Here is a 23,332-nt window from a genome sequence, read left to right as displayed (position 1 = left end):
ACTGAACAATTAATTAGAATTAGATTCATCTATAACATTAGTGACAAATTTATTAATATTAGATAGTCTCATGTATAATAACAAAGTTATATGAATAATTTAAAATTAATGAGCTTCATCTATAATATGTGTCCTATGATATATTTGATTAAAATTAGTGAACAAATAATTATAACTAGATTCATCTATAACATTAGTGACAAATTTATTAATATTAATTAGTTTCATGTATAATAACAAAGTTATATGAATAATTTAAAATTAATGAGCTTCATCTATAATATGTGTCCTATGATATATTTGATTAAAATTAGTAAACAATTAATTAGAATTAGATTCATCTATAACATTAGTGACAAATTTATTAATATTAGTTAGTTTCATGTATAATAACAAAGTCATATGAATAATTTAAAATTAATGAGCTTCATCTATGATATGTGTCCTATGATATATTTGATTAAAATTAATGAGCTTTATCTACAATTAGAATTAGATTCATCTATAATATTTTTTAAGTTTTATATGACTGTACTAAGCAGTAGAGCTACTCTACCGGTCAGTAGATCACAATTACTAGTGACTCTACTGAGCATTAGAGCTACTCTACTGGTCAGTAGATCAATATTATTAGTGGTTCTACCGAGCATTAGAGCTACTATATTAATCAGTAGATCAATATTACTAGTGGTTCTACAGAGCATTAGAGCTACTCTACTGATCAGTAGATCAATATTACTAGTGGTTCTACCGAGCATTAGAGCTACTCTACTGATCAGTAGATCAATATTACTAGTGGTTCTACCGAGCATTAGAGCTACACTACTGGTCAGTAGATCAATATTACTAGTGGTTCTACCGAGCATTAGAGCTACACTACTGGTCAGTAGATCAATATTACTAGTTGTTCTACCGAGCATTAAAGCTACTCTACTGATCAGTAGATCAATATTACTAGTGGTTCTACCGAGCATTAGAGCTACACTACTGGTCAGTAGATCAATATTACTAGTTGTTCTACCGAGCATTAGAGCTACTCTACTGATCAGTAGATCAATATTACTAGTGGTTCTACCGAGCATTTGAGCTACTCTACTGATCAGTAGATCAATATTACTAGTGGTTCTACTGAGCATTAGAGCTACTCTACTGGTCAGTAGAGCAATATTACTAGTGGTTCTATTGAGCATTAGACTTGCTCTACTGACTAGTAGATCAATATTAATATCACTACAATTTAAGAAAATGAAAGCAATAATGCATGATAACATACATCCATGGACATACGATAAATAAGCCAATTCAAAAAATACATATAAGCATCTTTTTTTTTTTATCAGTTCTTGCATTTTTTTTGTTGGTGTCGACCTAGCTTCTCCTCCATTCAAAGGGCATCTTGATATGTTATGTCCAAATTGATTGCATTTTGAGCATCTATTCTTCCGCATCTTCTCTCCCACTGAAGGAATTCTCTTTGTCTTATTCCACTTTCCATTGTAATAAAACGTTATCGTAGTCTCCGTCGTTATCTACAAAAATGAAAATTAAAAATTAGAACACTAATAATACATTTACTATATAAATCTACTTTGTTCTACTGATATAACTATGTCACTCTACTGGTCTACTGATCTAACTCTCGAACTCTAATGCTTAAATCAAGCTCTACTGATCTACCTCTGGAACTCTACTGCTCTACTGATCTACTGATCTACCTCTGAAACTCTACTGCTCTACTGATCTACTGGAAATTACCAGTATCAGTAGAGTTCGACGATCATCTTCAACATTCGAAAATGTTTTCCAATCAAAGTTTCATTGAGTTGGATACATATTTTTCTGGTTCAAAACTAACAAAGTTTTCAATCTAACACAACAAAATAAGTATCAAACTCGAAATAAAAAAAAAATTCATTGATGAAACTACCTAAACACAAAACCCTAATTTGTTTAGGGCTTGAGTTTTTGCACTGCGTCGCCGTCGTCGGAACTCGACTTCGCCACCGGATGTCTTCCGCCCGAATGAAGCTTCACTCGATGATTGGTGTGGTGTGCAAGCGAGAACCTTGTGCCAAGCACGTACACTGTTTTTTATTCAATATGCGTTCAAGAGTAGTTGTTTTGTTTTAAAAAAAAAAAAAAAAAAAAGAGAAGGGTATATTGATGAGGTATTATTTATTTAAGAGAAGTACTCACCTAAAGTTGAAACTTTTAAGTGCATGAAACAAAATGTTACAATTTTTAAGGGCACAAACCAAAATCACCCCTTATTTTTTGCCGATATAAAAAAAAAAGTTATTTAATTTTCAATAAGAGACAGTAAACTTAAGCCTATGATTCACAAACAAGCTATTATAAATTTGTGATCTTCACCGTCGTCGATGAGTTCATATCCGAAAACGAGCTCTTCCACGTAATAGGCCTGAGGCAAGTTCTCGTTCATCGGAGCAGACCCGCCAAACTAGCGCGAACCGTAGCCTCCTCCTCCGACGGCCCTGTGATTGGGTCCGGCGAGCCTCGGCAACGGATTGTTCATGTGAGGGTGAAACTCTTCGTCGTGGAAGAATCGCACCGCCGCATGTCGCAGATCTCGATGATCCGCTCGTCGTCTCCTTCCTTCCTTCTCATCACCGGAATTGTTTTTGTTCTCCTCCCTCTCGCGGTGGCTCTTCCTCATCGCTCGCTTTGATCGTGGCATGATCCACATGAGCGAGGTCGATTTAGGTCTCGCTTTCTGTATTACTTCTCGGTCCTCATGCGCGCCAGGATCGGAGATGTGGCGGTGCCGCGGGAGGAGGAAACACTTGAGAGAGAGAAAACCTGGGGAAAAAGTGAAGGGAACCCAATTTTTTTTTCTTATTTGTCTGACCTACAGTAAGTGATTTTGGTTTTTGCACTTAAAAATTGCAACATTTTGTTTAATTTCCTTAAAAGTGTGAGTATTTCTCTTAAACAAATAATACTTCATCTCTCAAATATACCCTTCTCTTTTTCATATTTTTATTATTTTTTAAATCAAAACAGCCTAATAAAAAAAGGGAGCACTCTTTCTGAATGCATATTGAAAAAAAAAACAGCCTACGTGTTTGGCACAACACATCAATCATCGGGTGAAACTTCATTCGGGCGGAAGACATTTTGGTGACGAAGACGAGTTTCGGCGACGACGACGGTATTGACGGTGCAAAAACTCAAGCACTAAACTAGTGCTTTGTATTTAGGTAATTTCCTCAATGAAATTTTTATATTTCGAGTTTTATACTTATTTTGTTGTGTTAGATTGAAAACTTTGTTGGATTTGAACCAGAAAAATATGTATTCAACTCAATGAAACTTTGATTGGAAAATATTTTCGAATGTTGAAGATGATCGTCGAACTCTACTTATACTGGTTAATTTGCAGTAGATCAGTAGAGTAGTAGATCCCCCTATAAATCTTCTCAGCGCCCTCTCTCTCTCCGCTCACTCACCCCACGCCTCTCTCTCTATCTTGGCCGGATTTTTTTTTCCTGTGGTCGGGTTCTCTCTGTGGTCTCTCCTCTTTCTCAAGTGAGAACCCTTCTCAAGTTCGCTACCCTAGGTCTGAGCGAGAGGGAGAGTACGAGTTTTCAAGTTTTCTATTTTATTTTTAATAAAAAAAACATTGGCATACACACACTCAATAGTTTAACTGGTTTACCTCGGATATTATGGCGTTTATTATATTTTCTCCTCTAATAGGATAGTGTTCGTCTCTCACTATCATTTGCTCACGTATATAGTCTATTGTCGATCTTGGATGATATTCTTGAGAAAAATCCAAGATTTGTTGCACCGAGAATCGAACACGAGCTTTAAATTGTCTCTTATATTCTATTTCCACGATATCGACTACTCTTGGATTCTTCTCAAGTGCATCATCCAAGACCGACAGTGGAGTATATACGTGAGCAAGGAATAATGAGAGATAAGCACTATCCTCTTAGAGGAGAGAATATAATAAACGTCATAATACCCGAGGTAAACCTCTTAAACTATTTTGTGTGTGTATACAACATAAATTCTTTTTATTAACGACTTGTAACAGTATCCACGACTGAGAATTGAGAATTACGGATTAATGAATAACTTCGCTACTTTGTTGAAAGACATCAGCGAGCTTCTTGTACAACGTCCTTTGATCATTCACGCATTGGTTGATAAAAATACTGAAGATATCAAAGGTGAGCGAGGATGAGAGATATACGATCCCGGTGATGCAGAGAAGCAGAATCATGCATGCATTGTACTCGGGCAAGGGTTGAAGAATATGCCACGTGGTCTTCCACCCCTTGCCCGACTGTAAAGAATGCATGATTGTGCTTCTCTGCACCACTGGGGTCGTATATCTCTCATCCTCGCCCATCTTTGATATCCTCAATATTTTCGTCAACCAATGCATGAACGATCAAAGGACGCTGTACAAGAAATTCGCTGATGTCTTTCAACAAAGTAGCGGAATTATTCATTACTCCGTAATTCTCAATTCTTAGTCGTAGATACTTTTACAAAATAAGTCTTTAATATAGACAACTTATGTTGTATACACACGCTCAATAGTTTAACTGGTTTACCTCGGATATTATGGCGTTTATTATATTTTCTCCTCTAATAGGATAGTGTTCGTCTCTTACTATCATTTGCTCACGTATATACTCCATTGTCGATCTTAGACGATACCCTTGAGAAAAGTCCAAGATTTGTTGCACTGAGAATCGAACACAAGCTTTAAACTTTCTCTTATATTCCATTTCCACGATATCGACTACTCTTGGATTTTTCTCAAGTGCATCATCCAAGACCGACAATAGAGTATATACGTGAGCAAGGAATAATGAGACGAACACTATCCTCTTAGAGGAGACAATATAATAAACGTCATAATACCCGAGGTAAGCCTCTTAAACTATTTCGTGTGTGTATACAACATAAATTCTTTTTATTAACGACTTGTAACAGTATCCACGAGTGATAATTGAGAATTACGGATTAATGAATAACTTCGCTACTTTGTTGAAAGACATCAGCGAGCTTCTTGTACAACGTCCTTTGATCATTCACACATTGGTTGGCAAAAATATTGAAGATATCAAAGGAGGAGCGAGGATGAGAGATATACGACCCCGGTGATGCAGAGAAGCAGAATCATGCATTCATTGTAGTCGGGCAAGGGTTGAAGAATATGCCACGTGGTCTTCCACCCCTTACCCGATTGCAATGAATGCATGATTGTGCGTCTCTGCATCACCGGGGTCGTATATCTCTCATCCTCGCCTACCTTTGATATCCTCAATATTTTCGCCAACCAATGCACGAACGATCAAAGGACTCTGTAGAAGAAGTTCGCTGATGTCTTTCAACAAAGTAGCGGAATTATACATTACTCCGTAATTCTCAATTCTTAGTCGTAAATACTGTTACAAAATAAGTCTTTAATATAGACAACTTATGTTGTATACACACACTCAATAGTTTAACTGGTTTACTTCGGATATTATGACGTTTACTATAGTTTCTCCTATAATAGGATAGTGTTTGTCTCTCACTATCATTTGCTCACGTATATACTCAATTGTCGATCTTAGATGATACCCTTGAGAAAAATCCAAGATTTGTTGCACCGAGAATCGAACACGAGCTTTAAACTGTCTCTTATATTCCATTTCCACGATATCGACTACTCTTGGATTTTTCTCAAGTGCATCATCCAAGACCGAAAATGGAGTATATACGTGAGCAAGGAATAATGAGAGATGAACACTATCCTCTTAGAGGAGAGAATATAATAAACGTCATAATACCCGAGATAAACCTCTTAAACTATTTCCTGTGTATACAACATAAATTCTTTTTATTAACGACTTGTAACAGTATCCACGACTGAGAATTGAGAATTACGGATTAATGAATAACTTCGCTATTTTGTTGAAAGACATCAGCGAGTTTCTTGTACAACGTCCTTTGATCATTCACGCATTGGTTGACAAAAATACTGAAGATATCAAAGGTGAGCGAGGATGAGAGATATACGACCCCGGTGATGCAGAGAAGCAGAATCATGCATTCATTGTAGTCGGGCAAGGGTTGAAGAATATGCCACGTGGTCTTCCACCCCTTTCCTGATTGCAATGAATGCATGATTGTGCGTCTCTGCATCACCGGGGTCGTATATCTCTCATCCTCGCCTACCTTTGATATCCTCAATATTTTCGCCAACCAATGCACGAACGATCAAAGGACTCTGTAGAAGAAGTTCGCTGATGTCTTTCAACAAAGTAGCGGAATTATTCATTACTCTGTAATTCTCAATTCTTAGTCGTAGATACTGTTACAAAATAAGTCTTTAATAGAGAGAACTTATGTTGTATACACACACTCAATAGTTTAACTGGTTTACCTCGGATATTATGGCGTTTATTATATTTTCTCCTCTAATCGGATAGTGTTTGTCTCTCACTATCATGTGCTCACGTATATACTCCATTGCCGATCTTGGATGATACCCTTGAGAAAAATCCAAGATTTGTTGCACCGAGAATCGAACACGAGCTTTAAACTATCTCTTATATTCCATTTCCACGATATCGACTACTCTTGGATTTTTCTCAAGTGCATTATCCAAGACCGACAATGGAGTATATACGTGAGCAGTGAATAATGAGACGAGCACTATCCTCTTAGAGGAGAGAATATAATAAACGTCATAATACCCGAGTTAAACCTCTTAAACTATTTCGTGTGTGTATACAACATAAATTCTTTTTATTAACGACTTGTAACAGTATCCACGAGTGATAATTGAGAATTACGGATTAATGAATAACTTCGTTACTTTGTTGAAAGACATCAGCGAGCTTCTTATACAACGTCTTTTGATCATTCACGCATTGGTTGATAAAAATACTGAAGATATCAAAGGTGAGCGAGGATGAGAGATATTCGACCCCGGTGATGCAGAGAAGCAGAATCATGCATTCATTGTAGTCGGGCAAGGGTTGAAGAATACGCCATGTGGTCTTCCACCCCTTGCCCGACTGTAATGAATGCATAATTGTGCTTTTCTGCATAACCGGGGTCGTATATCTCTCATCCTCGCACATCTTTGATATCCTCAATATTTTCGCCAACCAATGCATGAATGATCAAAGGACGCTGTACAAGAAGTTTGCTGATGTCTTTCAACAAAATAGAGGAATTATTCATTACTCCGTAATTCTCAATTCTTAGTCGTAGATACTGTTACAAAATAAGTCTTTAATATAGACGACTTATGTTGTATACACATACTCAATAGTTTAACTGGTTTGCCTCGGATATTATGGCATTTATTATATTTTCTACTCTAATAGGATTGTGTTCGTCTCTCACTATCATTTGCTCACATATATACTCCATTGTCGATCTTAGATGATACCCTTGAGAAAAATCCAAGATTTGTTGCACCGAGAATCGCACACGAGCTTTAAACTGTCTCTTATATTCCATTTCCACGATATCGACTACTCTTGGATTTTTCTCAAGTGCATCATCCAAGGCCGACAATTGAGTATATAAGTGAGCAATGCATAATGAGACGAGCACTATCCTCTTAGAGGAGAGAATATAATAAACGTCATAATACCCGAGGTAAGCCTCTTAAACTATTTCGTGTGTGTATACAACATAAATTTTTTTTATTAACGACTTGTAACAGTATCCACGACTGAGAATTGAGAATTACGCATTAATAATAACTTCGCTACTTTGTTGAAAGACATCAGCGAGCTTCTTGTACAACGTCCTTTGATCATTCACGCATTGGTTGGCGAAAATACTGAAGATATCAAAAGTGAGCGAGGATGAAAGATATACGACCCCGGTGATACAGAGAAGCAGAATCATGCATTCATTGTAGTCGGACAAGGGTTGAAGAATATGCCAAGTGGTCTTCCACCCCTTGCCCGACTGCAATTAATGCATGATTGTGCTTCTCTGCATCACCGGGGTCGTATATCTCTCATCCTCGCCCACCTTTGATATCCTCAATATTTTCGCCAACCAATGTATGAATGATCAAAGGACGCTGTACAAGAAGTTCGTTGATGTCTTTCAACAAAGTAGCGGAATTATTCATTAATCCGTAATTCTCAATTCTTAGTCGTAGATACTGTTACAAAATAAGTCTTTAATATAGACGACTTATGTTGTATACACATACTCAATAGTTTAACTGGTTTACCTCGGATATTATAGCATTTATTATATTTTCTCCTCTAATAGGATTGTGTTCGTCTCTCACTATCATTTGCTCACGTATATACTCTATTGTCGATCTTGGATGATACCCTTGAGAAAAATCGAAGATTTGTTGCACCGAGAATCGAACACGAGCTTTAAACTGTCTCTTATATTCCATTTCCACGATATCGACTACTCTTGGATTTTTCTCAAGTGCATCATCTAAGACCGACAATGGAGTATATAAGTGAGCAATGAATAATGAGACGAGCACTATCATCTTAGAGGAGAGAATATAATAAACGTCATAATACCCGAGGTAAGCCTCTTAAACTATTTCGTCTGTGTATACAACATAAATTCTTTTTATTAACGACTTGTAACAGTATCCACGACTGAGAATTACAAATTAATAATAACTTCGCTACTTTGTTGAAAGACATCAGCGAGCTTCATGTACAACGTCCTTTGATCATTCACGTATTGGTTGGCAAAAATACTGAAGATATCAAAGGTGAGCGAGGATGAGAGATATACGACATCGGTAATGCAGAGAAGCAGAATCATGCATTCATTGTAGTCGGGCAAGGGTTGAAGAATACGTCACGTGGTCTTCCACCCCTTGCCCGCCTGCAATGAATGCATGATTGTGCTTCTCTGCATCATCGGGATCGTATATTTCTCATCCTCGCTCACCTTTGATATCCTCAATATTTCCGCAAACCAATGCATGAATGATCAAAGGACACTGTACAAAAAGTTCGCTGATGTCTTTCAACAAAGTAGCGAAATTATTCATTACTCCGTAATTCTCAATTCTTAGTCATATAAACTGTTACAAAATAAGTCTTTAATATAGACAATTTATGTTGTATACACGCACTCAATAGTTTAAGTGGTTTACCTCAGATATTATGGCGTTTATTATATTTTCTTCTCTAATAGGATAGTCTTCGTCTCTCACTATCCTCTGCTCACATATATACTCAATTGTGGATTTTGGATGATACCCTTGACTAATATCCAAGATTTGTTGGATCGTTAATCGAACACGAGCTTTAAATTGTCTCTTATATTCTATTTCCACGATATCGACTACTCTTGGATATTTCTAAAGGACATCATCCAAGACCGACAATGGAGTATATACGTGAGCAAGGAATAATGAGAGACGAGCACTATCCTCTTAGATAAGATAATATAATAAACGTCATAATACCCGAGGTAAACCTCTTAAACTATTTCGTGTGTGTATACAACATAAATTCTTTTTATTAACGACTTGTAACAGTATCCACGACTGAGAATTGAGAATTACGGATTAATAATAACTTCGCTACTTTGTTGAAAGACATCAACGAGCTTCTTGTACAACGTCCTTTGATCATTCACGCATTGGTTGACAAAAATACTGAAGATATCAAAGGTGAGCGAAGATGAGAGATATACGACCCCGGTGATGCAGAGAAGCAGAATCATGCATTCATTGTAGTCGGGCAAGGGTTGAAGAATATGCCAAGTGGTCTTCCACCCCTTGCCCGACTGCAATGAATGCATGATTGTGCTTCTCTGCATCACCGGGGTCGTATATCTCTCATCCTCGCCCACCTTTGATATCCTCAATATTTTCGCCAACCAATGCATGAATGATCAAAGGACGTTGTACAAGAAGTTCGTTGATGTCTTTCAACAAAGTAGCGGAATTATTCATTACTCCGTAATTCTCAATTCTTAGTCGTAGATACTGTTACAAAATAAGTCTTTAATATAGACAACTTATGTTGTATACACACATATCAATAGTTTAACTTGTTTACCTCGGATATTATGGCGTTTATTATATTTTCTCCTCTATTCGGATAGTGTTTGTCTCTCACTATCATGTGCTCACGTATATACTCTATTGCCGATCTTGGATGATACCCTTGAGAAAAATCCAAGATTTGTTGCACCGAGAATCGAACACGAGCTTTAAACTGTCTCTTATATTCCATTTCCACGATATCGACTACTCTTGGATTTTTCTCAAGTGCATTATCCAAGACCGACAATGGAGTATATACGTGAGCAATGAATAATGAGACGAGCACTATCCTCTTAGAGGAGAGAATATAATAAACGTCATAATACCCGAGGTAAGCCTCTTAAACTATTTCGTGTGTGTATACAACATAAATTCTTTTTATTAACAACTTGTAACAGTATCCACGACTGAGAATTGTGAATTACGGATTAATAATAACTTCGCTACTTTGTTGAAAGACATCAGCGAGCTTCTTGTACAACGTCCTTTGATCATTCACGCATTGGTTGGCAAAAATACTGAAGATATCAAAGGTGAGCGAGGATGAGAGATATACGACTCCGGTGATACAGAGAAGCAGAATCACGCATTCATTGTAGTCGGGCAAGGGTTGAAGAATATGCCACGTGGTCTTCCACCCCTTGCCCGACTGCAATGAATGCATGATTGTGCTTCTCTGCATCATCGGGATCGTATATCTCTCATCCTCGCTCACCTTTGATATCCTCAATATTTTCGTCAACCAATGCCTGAATGATCAAAGGACACTGTACAAAAAGTTCGCTGATGTCTTTCAACAAAGTAGCGGAATTATTCATTACTCCGTAATTCTCAATTCTTAGTCATAGATACTGTTACAAAATAAGTCTTTAATATAGACAATTTATGTTGTATACCCGCACTCAATAGTTTAAGTGGTTTACCTCAGATATTATGGCGTTTATTATATTTTCTCCTCTAATAGGATAGTCTTCATCTCTCACTATCCTCTGCTCACATATATACTCAATTGCTGATCTTGGATGATACCCTTGACTAATATCCAAGATTTGTTGGATCGTTAATCGAACACGAGCTTCAAACTGTCTCTTATATTCTATTTCCACGATATCGACTACTCTTGGATATTTCTCAAGGACATCATCCAAGACCGACAATGGAGTATATACGTGAGCAAGGAATAATGAGAGACGAGCACTATCCTCTTAGAGGAGATAATATAATAAACGTCATAATAACCGAGGTAAACCTCTTAAACTATTTCGTGTATGTATATACAACATAAATATTTTTATCAACAATTTGTAACAGTATCCACGACTGAGAATTGAGAATTACGGAGTGATGAATAACTTTGCTACTCTTTTTAAAGACATCAGCGAGCTTCTTGTACAACGTCCTTTGATCATTCATGCATTGGTTGGCAAAAATATTAAGGATATTAAAGGTGAGCGAGGATGAGAGATATGCGACCCCGGTGATGCAGAGAAGCACAATCATGCATTCATTGCAGTCGGGCAAAGGGTTGAAGAATATGTCACGTGGTCTTCCACTCCTTGCCCGACTGTGACGAGCGCTACTTCTACAGGCGGCATCGTAAAAATCACGAGTTACAGCTGTTCGTTATCGAGCCCGACGAGGATGTGCCTACCATTAGCGAGTTCTTAGACCGAGCTCATTAATTCACGAGGAAAGGAGAGTGCCACGTGAAAACGGTCAAGATCTTTTTGAACTGGATACCGAACGCCGCCTCCACGAAAGATGAAGGTCGACATTTCAGTACAAGGACGTGACTTGAAGTCTTTTGTCGATTCCGGGGCCACCCATAATTTATCTTGGCATCATTCTTCACGATGGCAGAAGAGCGATGAGTGCGAGGCCTTACCGATACTCGCATGCTTAGAAAGACGCAATCGAGGAGTTGGTGATAAGGAATAATATAGGAGGGCACCAACCCCTTTCTCCATACCTGTTTTCTTGGTTCGAAGGAAGGATAGAAGTTGGAGATTCTGCGTCGATTATCATGCCCTTGAGTGGGAAACGGTTCCCGAAAAGTTTCTGATCTTGGTCATCGCCGAACTCCTTGATGAGCTTCACATGATGGTGTGGTTTTCAAAGCATGATTTGAGGTCTCACCAATTCCAGGTCCGAGACAGAGATGTGCGCTGCTGCTTTTCGGACTAACGAGGGGCGTTATGAGTTCTGTGCCATGCCTTTCAAACCAATGACCTTGCCACCTCCCAATCACTCATGAACTCTATTTTCAAGTCCTCGTTGCGGAAGTGTGTGTTTTTTCAACGATACTCTAATTTATAGCAACACGTTGAGTGAACATGTGCAACACCTAGAGAGCGTACTGAAGATCTTGACAGTGCACAAGTTGTCCGTAAATTAAAAGAAGTGTATCTTTGGTCAGCCACGGCTTGAATACCTCCTCGATCACATAATATCGACCGAGTGGGTAATGGTTGACGGTCGCAATGTCGTGACGGTCGTGAAATGGTAGACTCCACGCACGATTAATGAGTTCTGGGGCTTCCTTAGCTTGGCGGAATACTACCTCAAGTTCATTAAGGTCTACAAGAAGATCACTTGGCCGCTCATTGATTAGCCCAATGACTCGTTCAGGTGGAAAAAGGTCTCCAACCAGGCTTTCAACAAGCTAAAGCACGTCCTCACAACCACACTGGTTTTGGGGGTCTGCGCTGCGGTGGTACTAAGGCTGAGCCAAAGGTGCTTATCGAGTGGAGAGGCTACGGGTCTCCGATGCCACCTAGGAAGACTTTCTCGACATTCAACGTGAATTTACCAAGTTTCACCCTAAGGACAAGGTGAAAAGGCGGGCAAATGAAATTGATAAGTTGCGACCTATTACGTATGGGAGAAAGCAGAAGGGATTCAAGAAAGGTACAGGTCTAAAATGGCTTGCCTTAGTTGGTTGGGGTCAAGGGAAAGGCAAGGGCATTTAGGAGGATAACTGTTGGGTAGGAAGTAGGGCGGTGCAAAAAAACCGTAAAAACCGTAAACTGGACCGGACTGGTGATTTTTAGACCGCCGGTCCGATTTAAAACGGTTTTTTTTCCCCGGTCCGGTCCGATCCGGTCTACTCACTTCAAATGGTCCGGTCCGGGTTTTTTTTTTAACCGTTAAACCGGACCGGACCGGTTTATTTAAAAAAAATATAAAATAAATAAAAATAAATTAATGTCCAATTAGCCAAATTAGATATTCGTGCATGTATTTCCCTCCCATACATGACTATATGTTTTTGTTTTGGTGGAAAATTAATGGTTTTTTTTAATTTTAATTATGTAAAACGGTTCAAAACGGTCCAAACAGTCCAAAACGGTCCGGTCCGGTCTAAACGGTTCAAAATGGTCCAAACGATTCAAAACGGTCCGGTCCGGTCTACACGATTCAAAACGGTTCGGTCCGGTCCGGTTTTTACAGTTTTTTGGTCCGGTCCGGTTTGGGTTTTTTTGAACCATTTTGATTGGTCCGGTCCGATTTTTTGGCCGGTTTTGGACCGGACCGGACCGTGCACAGGTTGTGTGACTAGAGGAGCTGAGTCAGCAAAGTTAATTAGACGGGAGAGAGGATGTGGCACAGAGAAGAGTCTTGTAATCTGAGTACTGTAGAGAGGGAGAGAATCAAAGAGAGAATGTGGCACAGAGAAAGAGTCATCTTGTAGTCTGAGAGAGACACAGAGAGCATTTTGGGGAGGTCACTATGTACCTCTAGTGGCGCATCTAGCCCTAGTAGGCTTGTACTAGATAGATATAATGATACAAAAAAATCCCATTCCCTATTCCAGTGTTTTTGTTCTTGACTAATTGATCGAATTAAACAAATTAATTCATAACAGACTCATTGGCCAGTTGGCTGGTTGAGGAATGAATCGGTGTGGTTAAAAAAAAAGACTGCTCGTAATCACCAATCTGACCAACTAAAATACAATAATAAATATTGTAGGATATATAAATAAATTTGAAAACAAAAAAACAACTTTCATTTACCTTTTGTTTGCATCCTTACTTCCGTCATAGTCTTTTCCCTCTTTTCTCCAATCTACATAAAAAAAAATTGAAATTCTGTCCAAAGTCCACGCAACCATGTATTGAGTTCACAGTAGAGATTCATAAAATATATTTTGCTAATGTTGTCCAAAGTCCACGCAACCATGTATTGAGTTCACAGTAGAGATTCATAAAATATATTTTGCTAATGTTCACCTTGATTGTAGTTGGCAGTTCCACTGGATTTTGTATCAGCTACATTTTGCTCATGTTCACCTTGATTGTAGTTGGCGGTTCCACTGGATTCTGTAGGCATAAAATATGAAGAAAAAAAAATGTTATCGAAAGTTCTTGTTTTCTTTAAAATAAAAAATAAATTAGCCTACCTCCACGTTCATTCTTTCTCTTATTCTTCGGCATCCCAAAGAGCAGAATAGGGCGTATGAGACAATCTGATATTTTACAAAGAAACTGACATGTATTATTAAAAGTTGAAAGAAAATATAATAGAAACGAGACCGTTGCCAAAAACAAAATGCAAACTGGACCAAGATTTATATTGATAATTTTAACTGATTAGACGAAATCCAATTGTAAGAAATTAGTATAATGTCCTATTAATCGTTGTCTTCGATGTACTCAACATGGCCAACGTGTATCCACTTTCGTCTCCTTCGGTTCATTAGCTATTCCACAAGCAAGTTTGCTTCTTGTGGTGAGAACCGAGGCGAGAGTGGGTCCCTTCTTCCTCGACGACAACGATTTTCAGAAGCCTCAAAAGCCTGCTTTACGAGTATCCACTACACTGTTTTTTATTCCACTCACCCCTTTCCTCGATCATCTCTTGTTCAGAACCAGGCTTTCTTGAAGTACAGAAATAGTTCGTCATAAATTCCGCCAATCAGCCCTAGATCAGCCCTAATTAGCCTTTCTTGAGGCCATTTTTCAGTTCGTTTGATTGTTCAAATTGAAATTCAGAAATAAATCTTCAAAAACTCAGCCAATCAGTCCTAATCAGCCTTTCTTGAGGCCATTTTACAGTTCGTTTGATTGTTCAAATTTAAGTTCAGAAATAGTTCTTCGAAAACTCAGCCAACCAGCCCTAGATCGACCCTAATCAGCCTTATTTGAAGCCATTTTTCAGTTCGTTTGATCGTTCTTTGAACAATCAAACGATATTCAGTTTCAATTCCAAACTCGAACCCTAACCAGCTAAGAACACCCCAAACTCGAAACCTAACCCACAAAACTAGATTCTCACCATTCAGACTCGCATACAAACTAGAAAGGACTCGTAGAAGTATATGATACTTCACATAAATCAGAAAAGAGAGAGAGAGAGAGAGAGAGAGGACGAACCTTGGGAGGAGAGAGTCTTCCCAATTTTTCAGAAACCCATTTCTGATTGTTTCTTTTCTATTTTCTCTTTTTCTTTTCTTTAATTTTCGTTTTATTGTCTTATCTTACCTAGCCTTTCAAAGCAAACGCTATTTTATTTTACTTTTTAAGAAACTTAATTAATTTTTTGTTTTTTTTTTAATACTGGTTTAGAATTAAAATTTTAAAAAACAGAGTGGCAAAAATTGAGCTTAATCCATAAACTAAGCACACGAGAATTCACAAAAGTACCCATTTCAAAACAAGCCCAGTCATTGCCTTAGGCAATTTAGGCAATTGCCTAAGGCCTCTCCTCTTTGAAGAAAAATAAAAGCTCTCATAAATTGTAGTTTCTTGGCTCAATAAATTTAAAGACTTAAATATTGAACATCCAAATAATTAACTATCAAACTGATGATGATTGGTTGTGACCAAAACTGATTATGACGCTCTGTCATATAGTATGGGTGCAAGTGGGCTTTTATATTATGATTTTTAGGCCCACAAAGAGAAGTAACAAAGAATAGATTTTAAAACAAACGAACTTGAAACGTCAAAGAAAATCACAACGTTATTTGATTTTTTTTTCACAGAAGTTATTCTCAAGCAAGAAAGTGAAGAGAAAAAAAAATTAACTTTAAAGCTTGAAGTTAGAGCAATTTGTTCATCACTTTCCAGGTTCCATCTTTCTAATTAAGTTGTTTTGTTTTAGTCTTTGAGATTATTATTGTTAGTTTTTTTTTTGTGTGTGTTTGTGTGCTTGTGTTGATTTTTCTTTGTTAGTTATGTCTTGTCGAAAATTTGCTTCGGGTTATTACAAATTGAAAAAAAAAAAATAGAGAAGAAGATTTGGTTAACTCTCAAAGAGGAGCTCTTGATAAATTTCTCATATAAAAAGATTTAGTAACCATAGTTGATGAATAAGTGAGCGCACATGGAGATGATGATACGAGGGTAGAAAAATCTAGAGAGACTAACGATAAGGAAGAACCCGAAAATGATTTTATTGAAATTGAAATAGAAGGAGAGGTTAAAAAAAACATGAATGAGATGCCAATAAATGTTTATGATCCAGGACGATGGAACAATATTGATAACAAGTTTAGAGACATACTAATTGAGAAAGGTCCTATTAGAGAGAGTGAAATTAGTTTTCCAAAAGATGAAAGTTCTAGGCATTTTGCTTTTTCTTACTACTATAGGAAACTACCAAATGGCGAAATACATGATAGAAGATGGTTGGTATATTCAAAGGAATTTGATAAAATATATTGCCTTTGTTGTAAATTATTTAATGTCAATCATACCAAAAATCAATTAGGTGGTGAAGGGACAAATGATTGGAAGAATCTTAGTGTAAAATTAAGGAGTCATGAGATAAGTAATGATCACATTGTATGCATGACTTCTTGGTTTGAATTAGAGCTAAGATTATCTAAAAAATTGACAATTGATAAACATGCTCAAGAAAGAATAAACAAAGAGAAGAAACATTGGAGAAATGTCTTAATAAGAATAATTGCATATCGTAAAAAATTTAGCTAAAAATAATCTTGCATTTCGTGGAAGTAATGAAAAGATTTATCAAGAAAATAATGGAAATTTTTTTAGTCTCGTTGAAATGCTAGCTGAATTCGATCCAATAATGCAAGAAGATGTTCGACGTATTCAAAGTGGAGATATTCATAATCATTATCTAGGACATCGGATTCAAAATGAGCTTATACAAATACTTCTCGGTTCTACTTGATTGTACTCCCGATTCAAATCACCAAGAACAAATGTCTACCATATTAAGGTGTGTTTGTATGGGAAAAGATCCAATAACCATAGAAGAGTATTTTTTTGGGGTTTTTACAAGTGGACTATACATCGGGTAAAGGTCTTTTTGATACACTTGTCAAAGAAATTGAAAAACTAGGACTTGACATACAAGATATAAGAGGACAAGGTTATGATAATGGATCTAACATGAAAGGAAAGCACCAAGGTGTTCAAAAAAGATTGTTAGGTGTAAATTCAAGAGTATTTTATACACCTTGTGGTTATCATAGTCTTAATTTTGTGCTTTCCGATGTAGAAAACTCTTGTGTTAGAGCTATATCATTTTTTGGATTTTTTCAATGCATCTATTCATTGTTTGCTTCTTCGACTAAGAGATGGAAAATACTAAAAGATAACATATCGGATTTGACTGTTAAATCATTGTCACAAACTCGTTGGGAAAGTCGAATTGATAGTGTTAAGGCAATTAGATATCAAGCTCCAAAAATAAGAGATGCCTTGTTTGAACTAGGAGAAACATGTGAGGATCCTAAAATCAAGAGTGAAGCTAAATGTCTAGCGGAGTATGGATTAGAGAATTTTGAATTTTTGCTAGGCATGACTATTTGGTTTGATATATTATTTGCTATTAATTCAGTGAGTAAAAGCTTATAAAGTGAAGATATGCATATTGAGATTGCTATAGATCAATTAAAAGGCCTACTCGCTTATTTTAAAAATTATAGAGAAAATGGTTTCACATGTGGTATGATTTTAATCGAAAGAGATTGCAAATGAGATGGATGTAGAACCAAAATTTCGAGAAAAACGTGTGATTCGTAGGAAAAAAAAAACAATTTGGTGAAAGTGTTGATTGCGATAAAAACCAAACTCCCGAAGAATCATTTCGAATTGAATATTTCCTCTACATTGTGGATCAAGTTATTTAAGTAGATTTGAGCAATTTCAAGCATATGAAAATGTTTTTGGATTTTTATTGAATTTCAGAAAGCTAAAGTCGTTAGATGAATGTGATTTGAAAAAAATCTTCATTGAATCTTGAAGACGTTGAAATGTAATGGACTTTCGGACATTGATGGCTTAGATTTATTTTCTGAATTAGAAGTGCTTAGAGAAATTTTGAAAGAAAAAAGTAGTCCAATGGAAACGCTTCGATTATATAAAAAATGTGGATTCTTTTCCCAAAGCATACATTGCTTACCGGATTTTATTGACAATTCCAGTAACCGTGGCTTCCGCAGAGAGGAGTATTTCGAAGTTGAAATTAATAAAATCTTATCTAAGATCAACTATGTCACAAGAGCGGTTGAATGGATTAGCTATGTTGTCCATTGAAAAAAATATGTTATACAAGCTTGAATTCGATGATCTCATTAGTACTTTTGCATCGCACAAAGTGAGAAAAGAAAAGTTTACATAGATCTTTATTTTTTTTAACCTTTTTTGGTTTGTATGTTTTGTCTACTTTTTAGGTGCATGGATGGATGGTGCATGAATGGAAACTAGAAAATTTGGAACAGAAAGTGATAAAAATATCAATAGACATTTTGTTTTTATTTATTAAGAGTATTGTATTCTCTTATCTTTATTAGAAATAGTGGCTAATTAACTATTATTCTTCTTGTATTTTATATTTTGATTTCTTATAAGTTTTTTCTTTTGTATAAAAAAGGCCTCATTTTCAATTTTTGCCTATGGCCACAATAGTTATCAGGCCGGCCCTGTTTCATAAGGTAGACTAATCTGATGCCAATTTCATTCCAAATGTAAAGCTAATGGAAAATGAAATTACATTCATTTAGACAAGAGCCTAAATTCATAGATGGCTCTCGGGTTGGGAAAGAGCTTTTCTTTCCAAAGGAGGGAAGCTTACTCATTTCCACATATTTCGCTGAAACCGCGTACGATATGGAAAAGCTCATACAGGATTTTCTTTGGGATGGTTTTGACGGGGACAAGAAGCATCACCCAGTGGGCTGGGATGTTTGTTGTTTGCCTAAGTCTAAATGTGGCTTTGCTATCGGGGAAATGGCATAGTGTGAATAAGACGATTTATGGTCTTCAGCATAACGGTTGGGATCCCGGGGATACTACGAAACGCACATTCCAAAATCCATGGAGATCAATTTTCCGTCCAAGGTGGTTTTCTATAGTAGATGTTGGTGGAAATCGAACAACGGCGAGACCATTAGATTATGGGAAGATGTTTGGATCGGCGATCAGCCTTTGGCGGACATATTTCCTCTTCGGAACGCACTAACCGCCAGACTGTTTTCAGGAAGCGAGAGTATATCCAAGCCTTTTCTATGAGGTACCTGATCAAATCAAATTTTGCTTAATGATTCAGAAGGGTTTTCAGTGAATTCTATGGTTGCAGATCTGTCTTCTTTTTCGGGAGTGATAGATGTCCCCTTTTTCGAGGTGGTATGGAAGGTGGCAGGCCACTCCTAAGGGCTTCTCCAGCCTAGCCCTCAAAACTTCAAAAATGAGGGTCTTCTTGTCTCCAATCCAGCCCATATATACTCAAAATGAGGGTGTGCTACAATGTACCCTCAAATTTGAGTATGCACTGTAACACCATCAAATAATTTTTTTTTAGTCCTCATTTTTTGTATGGGTTTTTAAAATTAACCCCGCTTTTCAAAGTTTAGTAAAATATTTTTTTTTTGGTACATAAAGATAAATATAATTTAAATATATCCTTTTTTATTCAATAAATTGAAATATTTTACTACTTGATCAATAAAAAAAAACATAACACACATGCTATTAATATTAAAATTTAAATTAACAAACTAAAAAAAAGAGTACAATACTAAATTACATTAACACCCAAAATTATAAAATAAAATTACATTAATACTCAAACTTGACACAAATTAAAATAAAAGTACAAACTATAAATTAAAGAAAATTAAAATCACAATAGTAGATGAGTACGAGACAACATTAAAACCAACTAATACTATAACAATAAAAGCAGTTACAAAATACTTCATAATATATTAGAACCGATTAATACTTTGGTAAATCAGACCATGAACCTCCAATGTCACTAAAAAATTGGCCATAATAATTAGGCGCAACTCAAGGTTGTTGTTGTTGCTGCTGAGTTCTCTTTTGTATGATTCTTGCTTGCTCGGATCGAATAAACTCACGTGTATTAGGATCAGTGATGGAATTCAAATCTGTTAACAAAATTTTATCATCCTCCTCAATTTCTTTTAGGGCTAATTTTTCTGTTTGATTTTGCAAACGTTGTCGAGCCATCTCATAATTTTTGCCCATACTTAACGAACTTTCTTTTAAGAAATTAAGAATTTCTTCACTAGATGGTACCAAATTATTAACGGATGAATTATTATTTTGGACCATTTTTCTTTTTAATTTTTCTTTCTTAACCCCTATGAACATAAAACCGGAGATTGCGGTGTTGGAGACTCGGGCGTAGGACTCCCAACAGTATGAGTATTTTGTCTTGAAGAAGCTGAAATACCAATGTTGACATTGTCTTTGAATTTTGGAATATTCTTCATCAAAATAATGTTTATATATACATGTGTATAGACATATATAAATAGGAAATGAAAATAATATATACATAAACATTTATATATATATATATATATATATATATATATGCATTGAATTTGTACTCACAATATCTTGTTCGGATGCCCCACTTGGATGCATATTTTCCACTTGGATCATACAGCTCTTTAACTTCCTAACTGCATAAAGAATAGCATTCATCTTGCCTTGACAAGATCTATCACTTGTACTTTCCCAGATCTCTCTTTTTTGTTCATTGCAATTTTTTTCAACTTTTTTCCAGAAGTTTTCTCTAGACTGGTTTATGCCTACGATTGAGTCTTGTGATATTTCTAAATACACATGACATAACAATCCATCTTCTTGATTATTGAATGATGTACTACGAGATAAAGACATTTTTTTAGAAGATGGGGTAGCTGGAAGTGTGAAGAATTGATATCAAAGTTTGCTATTTATAGACAATTTAAAGTTACAATCTGACGACTAGAGATAGATGTGATCTGATGAATGGCCAAGATACAACTTCAAAAAAATTTCTTATCTAGAATGTTGGATAATGGTATATTGAATAAAGTAGTAAATAAAATAAAATAAACAATCCAACGGATTGGGGATAGATGAAATCTGATGAATGACCAAGATTCAATTTCAAAGATTTCCTTAGGAAAACTTGATAAACCAAGCCTTTTGTGACGCCACATTTGAAAATAAAGCCATTTTTTGGTACTCTTAGGAAAACCAAGTATTTTACTTATGAAAAGTCAGAAATACCATTACCTTCCATCTTCTTCCTTCAGTAAGAATTAAATGAGTGTATAAAATCGAAATAAAAAGAGGGGGAGCAAAACCCAGGGGATCCCATCCCAAACCCACGCACGGCGAGAAAGGACGAAGCCCGAAACGACGAAGCCCGAACCAGAGCGCCGAACGGAAGAAACCCACGCGAAATCTCAGCGCCCAAGCCAGCCACTTCATCGCGAGTCAGTCCAGCCATCCTCATCGCTACACAGAACGCCCACGATGCCCACGCCCTAATTCCTTTAAAATCAAATTTGTTGGGCCTTCTATGTAGTTAACCACTTGAGAGAAGAAAAATGGATAATTTTCGATCCCTAATTCGATGATATTTTGTAAGAGATTTGTTTGATTTGCTGGAAAAATGAGTTAGGGTTCGTCATTTGGGATCCTGGAAAAAGTTCGAATTTGTTGTCTGTAATTTCGAACTTTATAGCTGAAAAGTCTGAAATCCATTACATAAAAGAATTGAAATGTCTGAAATCGAAGACATAAAATAACTGAGAAGTCTGAAATCCATTACATAAAAGAACTGAAATGTCTGAAATCAAAGACATAAAATCCAATACTACTGATGAAAAGTACACGTCTTCCTATTATGTCCTCAGCTTCGAGTGACCAGAATTCTCTAAAATAAATGTTGTCACACTAGCGTCTGATGACAAAATGAGAGGAGGCATTGGTCTTCCAGCTCAAACATACGCAGCTTCAAGTTTCAAATCGTATAACGACTCATCGACACAAAAAGCTTCGTACATAGCGATTAATAGCTCTGCCCGAGATATTTCTTTCGCTAGTGCACGCAGTTCGAATTGCGATTCATTAGTATATTCCCATTTTGTACCTTTGTTCAACCAAGTACCATCAAATAAACAACATATATTAACGTTTGGACCTGTTAAGAAGTTAAAAAGTATACACTAGAAATCAAATCTGTACAAGTTAAAAAGTTCGAAATGCAATCGTAATAACAGCTATAAAGTTCGAAATTACAGACAATAAATTCGAACTGTTTCCCGGATCCCAAATGACGAACCCAAACTCGTTTTTCCAGCAAATCAAACAAATCTCTTACAAAATATCATTGAATTAGGGATCGAAACTTACCCATTTTTCTTCTCTCAAGTGGTTAACTACATAGAAGGCCCAACAAATTTGATTTTAAAGGAATTAGAGCGTGGGCATCGTGGGCGCTCTGTGTAGCGACGAGGAGGGCTGGACTGACTCGCGATGAAGTGGCTGGCTTGGGTGCTGAGATTTCGCGTGGGTTTCTTCTGTTCGGCGCTCTGGTTCGGGCTTCATCGGTTCGGGCTTCGTCCTTTCTCGCCATGCGTGGGTTTGGTATGGGATCCCGTGGGTTTTGCTCCCCCTCTTATTATTTCAATTTTATAAACTCATTTAATTCTTACTAAAGGAAGAAGAAGGAAGGTAAGGGTATTTCTGACTTTTCATAAGTAAAAATGCTTGATTTTCCTAAGAGTACCAAAACATGGCTTTATTTTCAAATGTGGTGTCACAAAAGGCTTGGTTTATCAAGTTTCCCTTTCCTTATCTATAATGTCGGATAAAGTAATAAAAAATAAAAATAATAATCCAACGATTGGGGATGGATGAGATCTATTCTGTGGTCAAGATTTATTTTCGAAGGTATCCTTATCTAAAATGTCGGATAAAGAAATTAAAAATTAATAGACAAACATGATTCTAATCTAACGATTACAAGTAGATGATATCTAATGAATGGCCAAGACTAGATTTTCAATGT

The 23,332-nt window shown here is 36.6% G+C and overlaps 1 protein-coding gene across 3 annotated transcripts; it reads right to left on the bottom strand.

Annotated features, from left to right (window-relative positions):
• Positions 1-1,236: 1,236 nt before the first annotated feature.
• On the bottom strand, positions 1,237-15,523 carry LOC149397867 (uncharacterized). 3 transcript variants are annotated; one of them, XM_089615474.1, is made up of 6 exons: positions 15,415-15,523; positions 14,442-14,507; positions 14,272-14,361; positions 14,056-14,107; positions 1,928-2,065; positions 1,237-1,529 (listed from the first exon to the last, which is right to left on the bottom strand). In XM_089615474.1, the coding sequence occupies exons 2-5, from the start codon at positions 14,473-14,475 to the stop codon at positions 1,951-1,953; spliced, it is 291 nt and encodes a 96-aa protein (XP_089471600.1). In that variant the 5' UTR covers positions 14,476-14,507; positions 15,415-15,523; the 3' UTR covers positions 1,237-1,529; positions 1,928-1,950. The 3 variants fall into 3 exon arrangements, 2 of the variants coding, with proteins under 2 accessions (XP_089471600.1, XP_089471601.1); XR_016297110.1 differs by lacking the exon at positions 1,928-2,065; XM_089615475.1 differs by lacking the exons at positions 1,237-1,529; positions 1,928-2,065 and adding an exon at positions 2,681-2,820.
• Between the last annotated feature and the right edge of the window lie 7,809 nt (positions 15,524-23,332).

The sequence above is a fragment of the Urtica dioica genome, chromosome 5, assembly GCF_054948205.1.
Source record: "Urtica dioica subsp. dioica isolate 48M chromosome 5, U.dioica_male_clone48M_v1_H2, whole genome shotgun sequence".
Taxonomy (NCBI): Eukaryota; Viridiplantae; Streptophyta; class Magnoliopsida; order Rosales; family Urticaceae; genus Urtica; species Urtica dioica.
This window is presented reverse-complemented; position numbering and strand designations above follow the sequence as displayed.

Excerpts from the sequence above, each read along its gene's own strand:
- LOC149397867 (XM_089615474.1), bottom strand. The coding sequence starts at position 14,475 with ATGCCGAAGAATAAGAGAAAGAATGAACGTGGAG. Across the intron at positions 14,362-14,441 it reads GAGAAAGAATGAACGTGGAG|AATCCAGTGGAACCGCCAAC; the intron begins GTAGGCTAATTT and ends TTATGCCTACAG. Across the intron at positions 14,108-14,271 it reads AACTGCCAACTACAATCAAG|ATTGGAGAAAAGAGGGAAAA; the intron begins GTGAACATTAGC and ends TTTTTTATGTAG.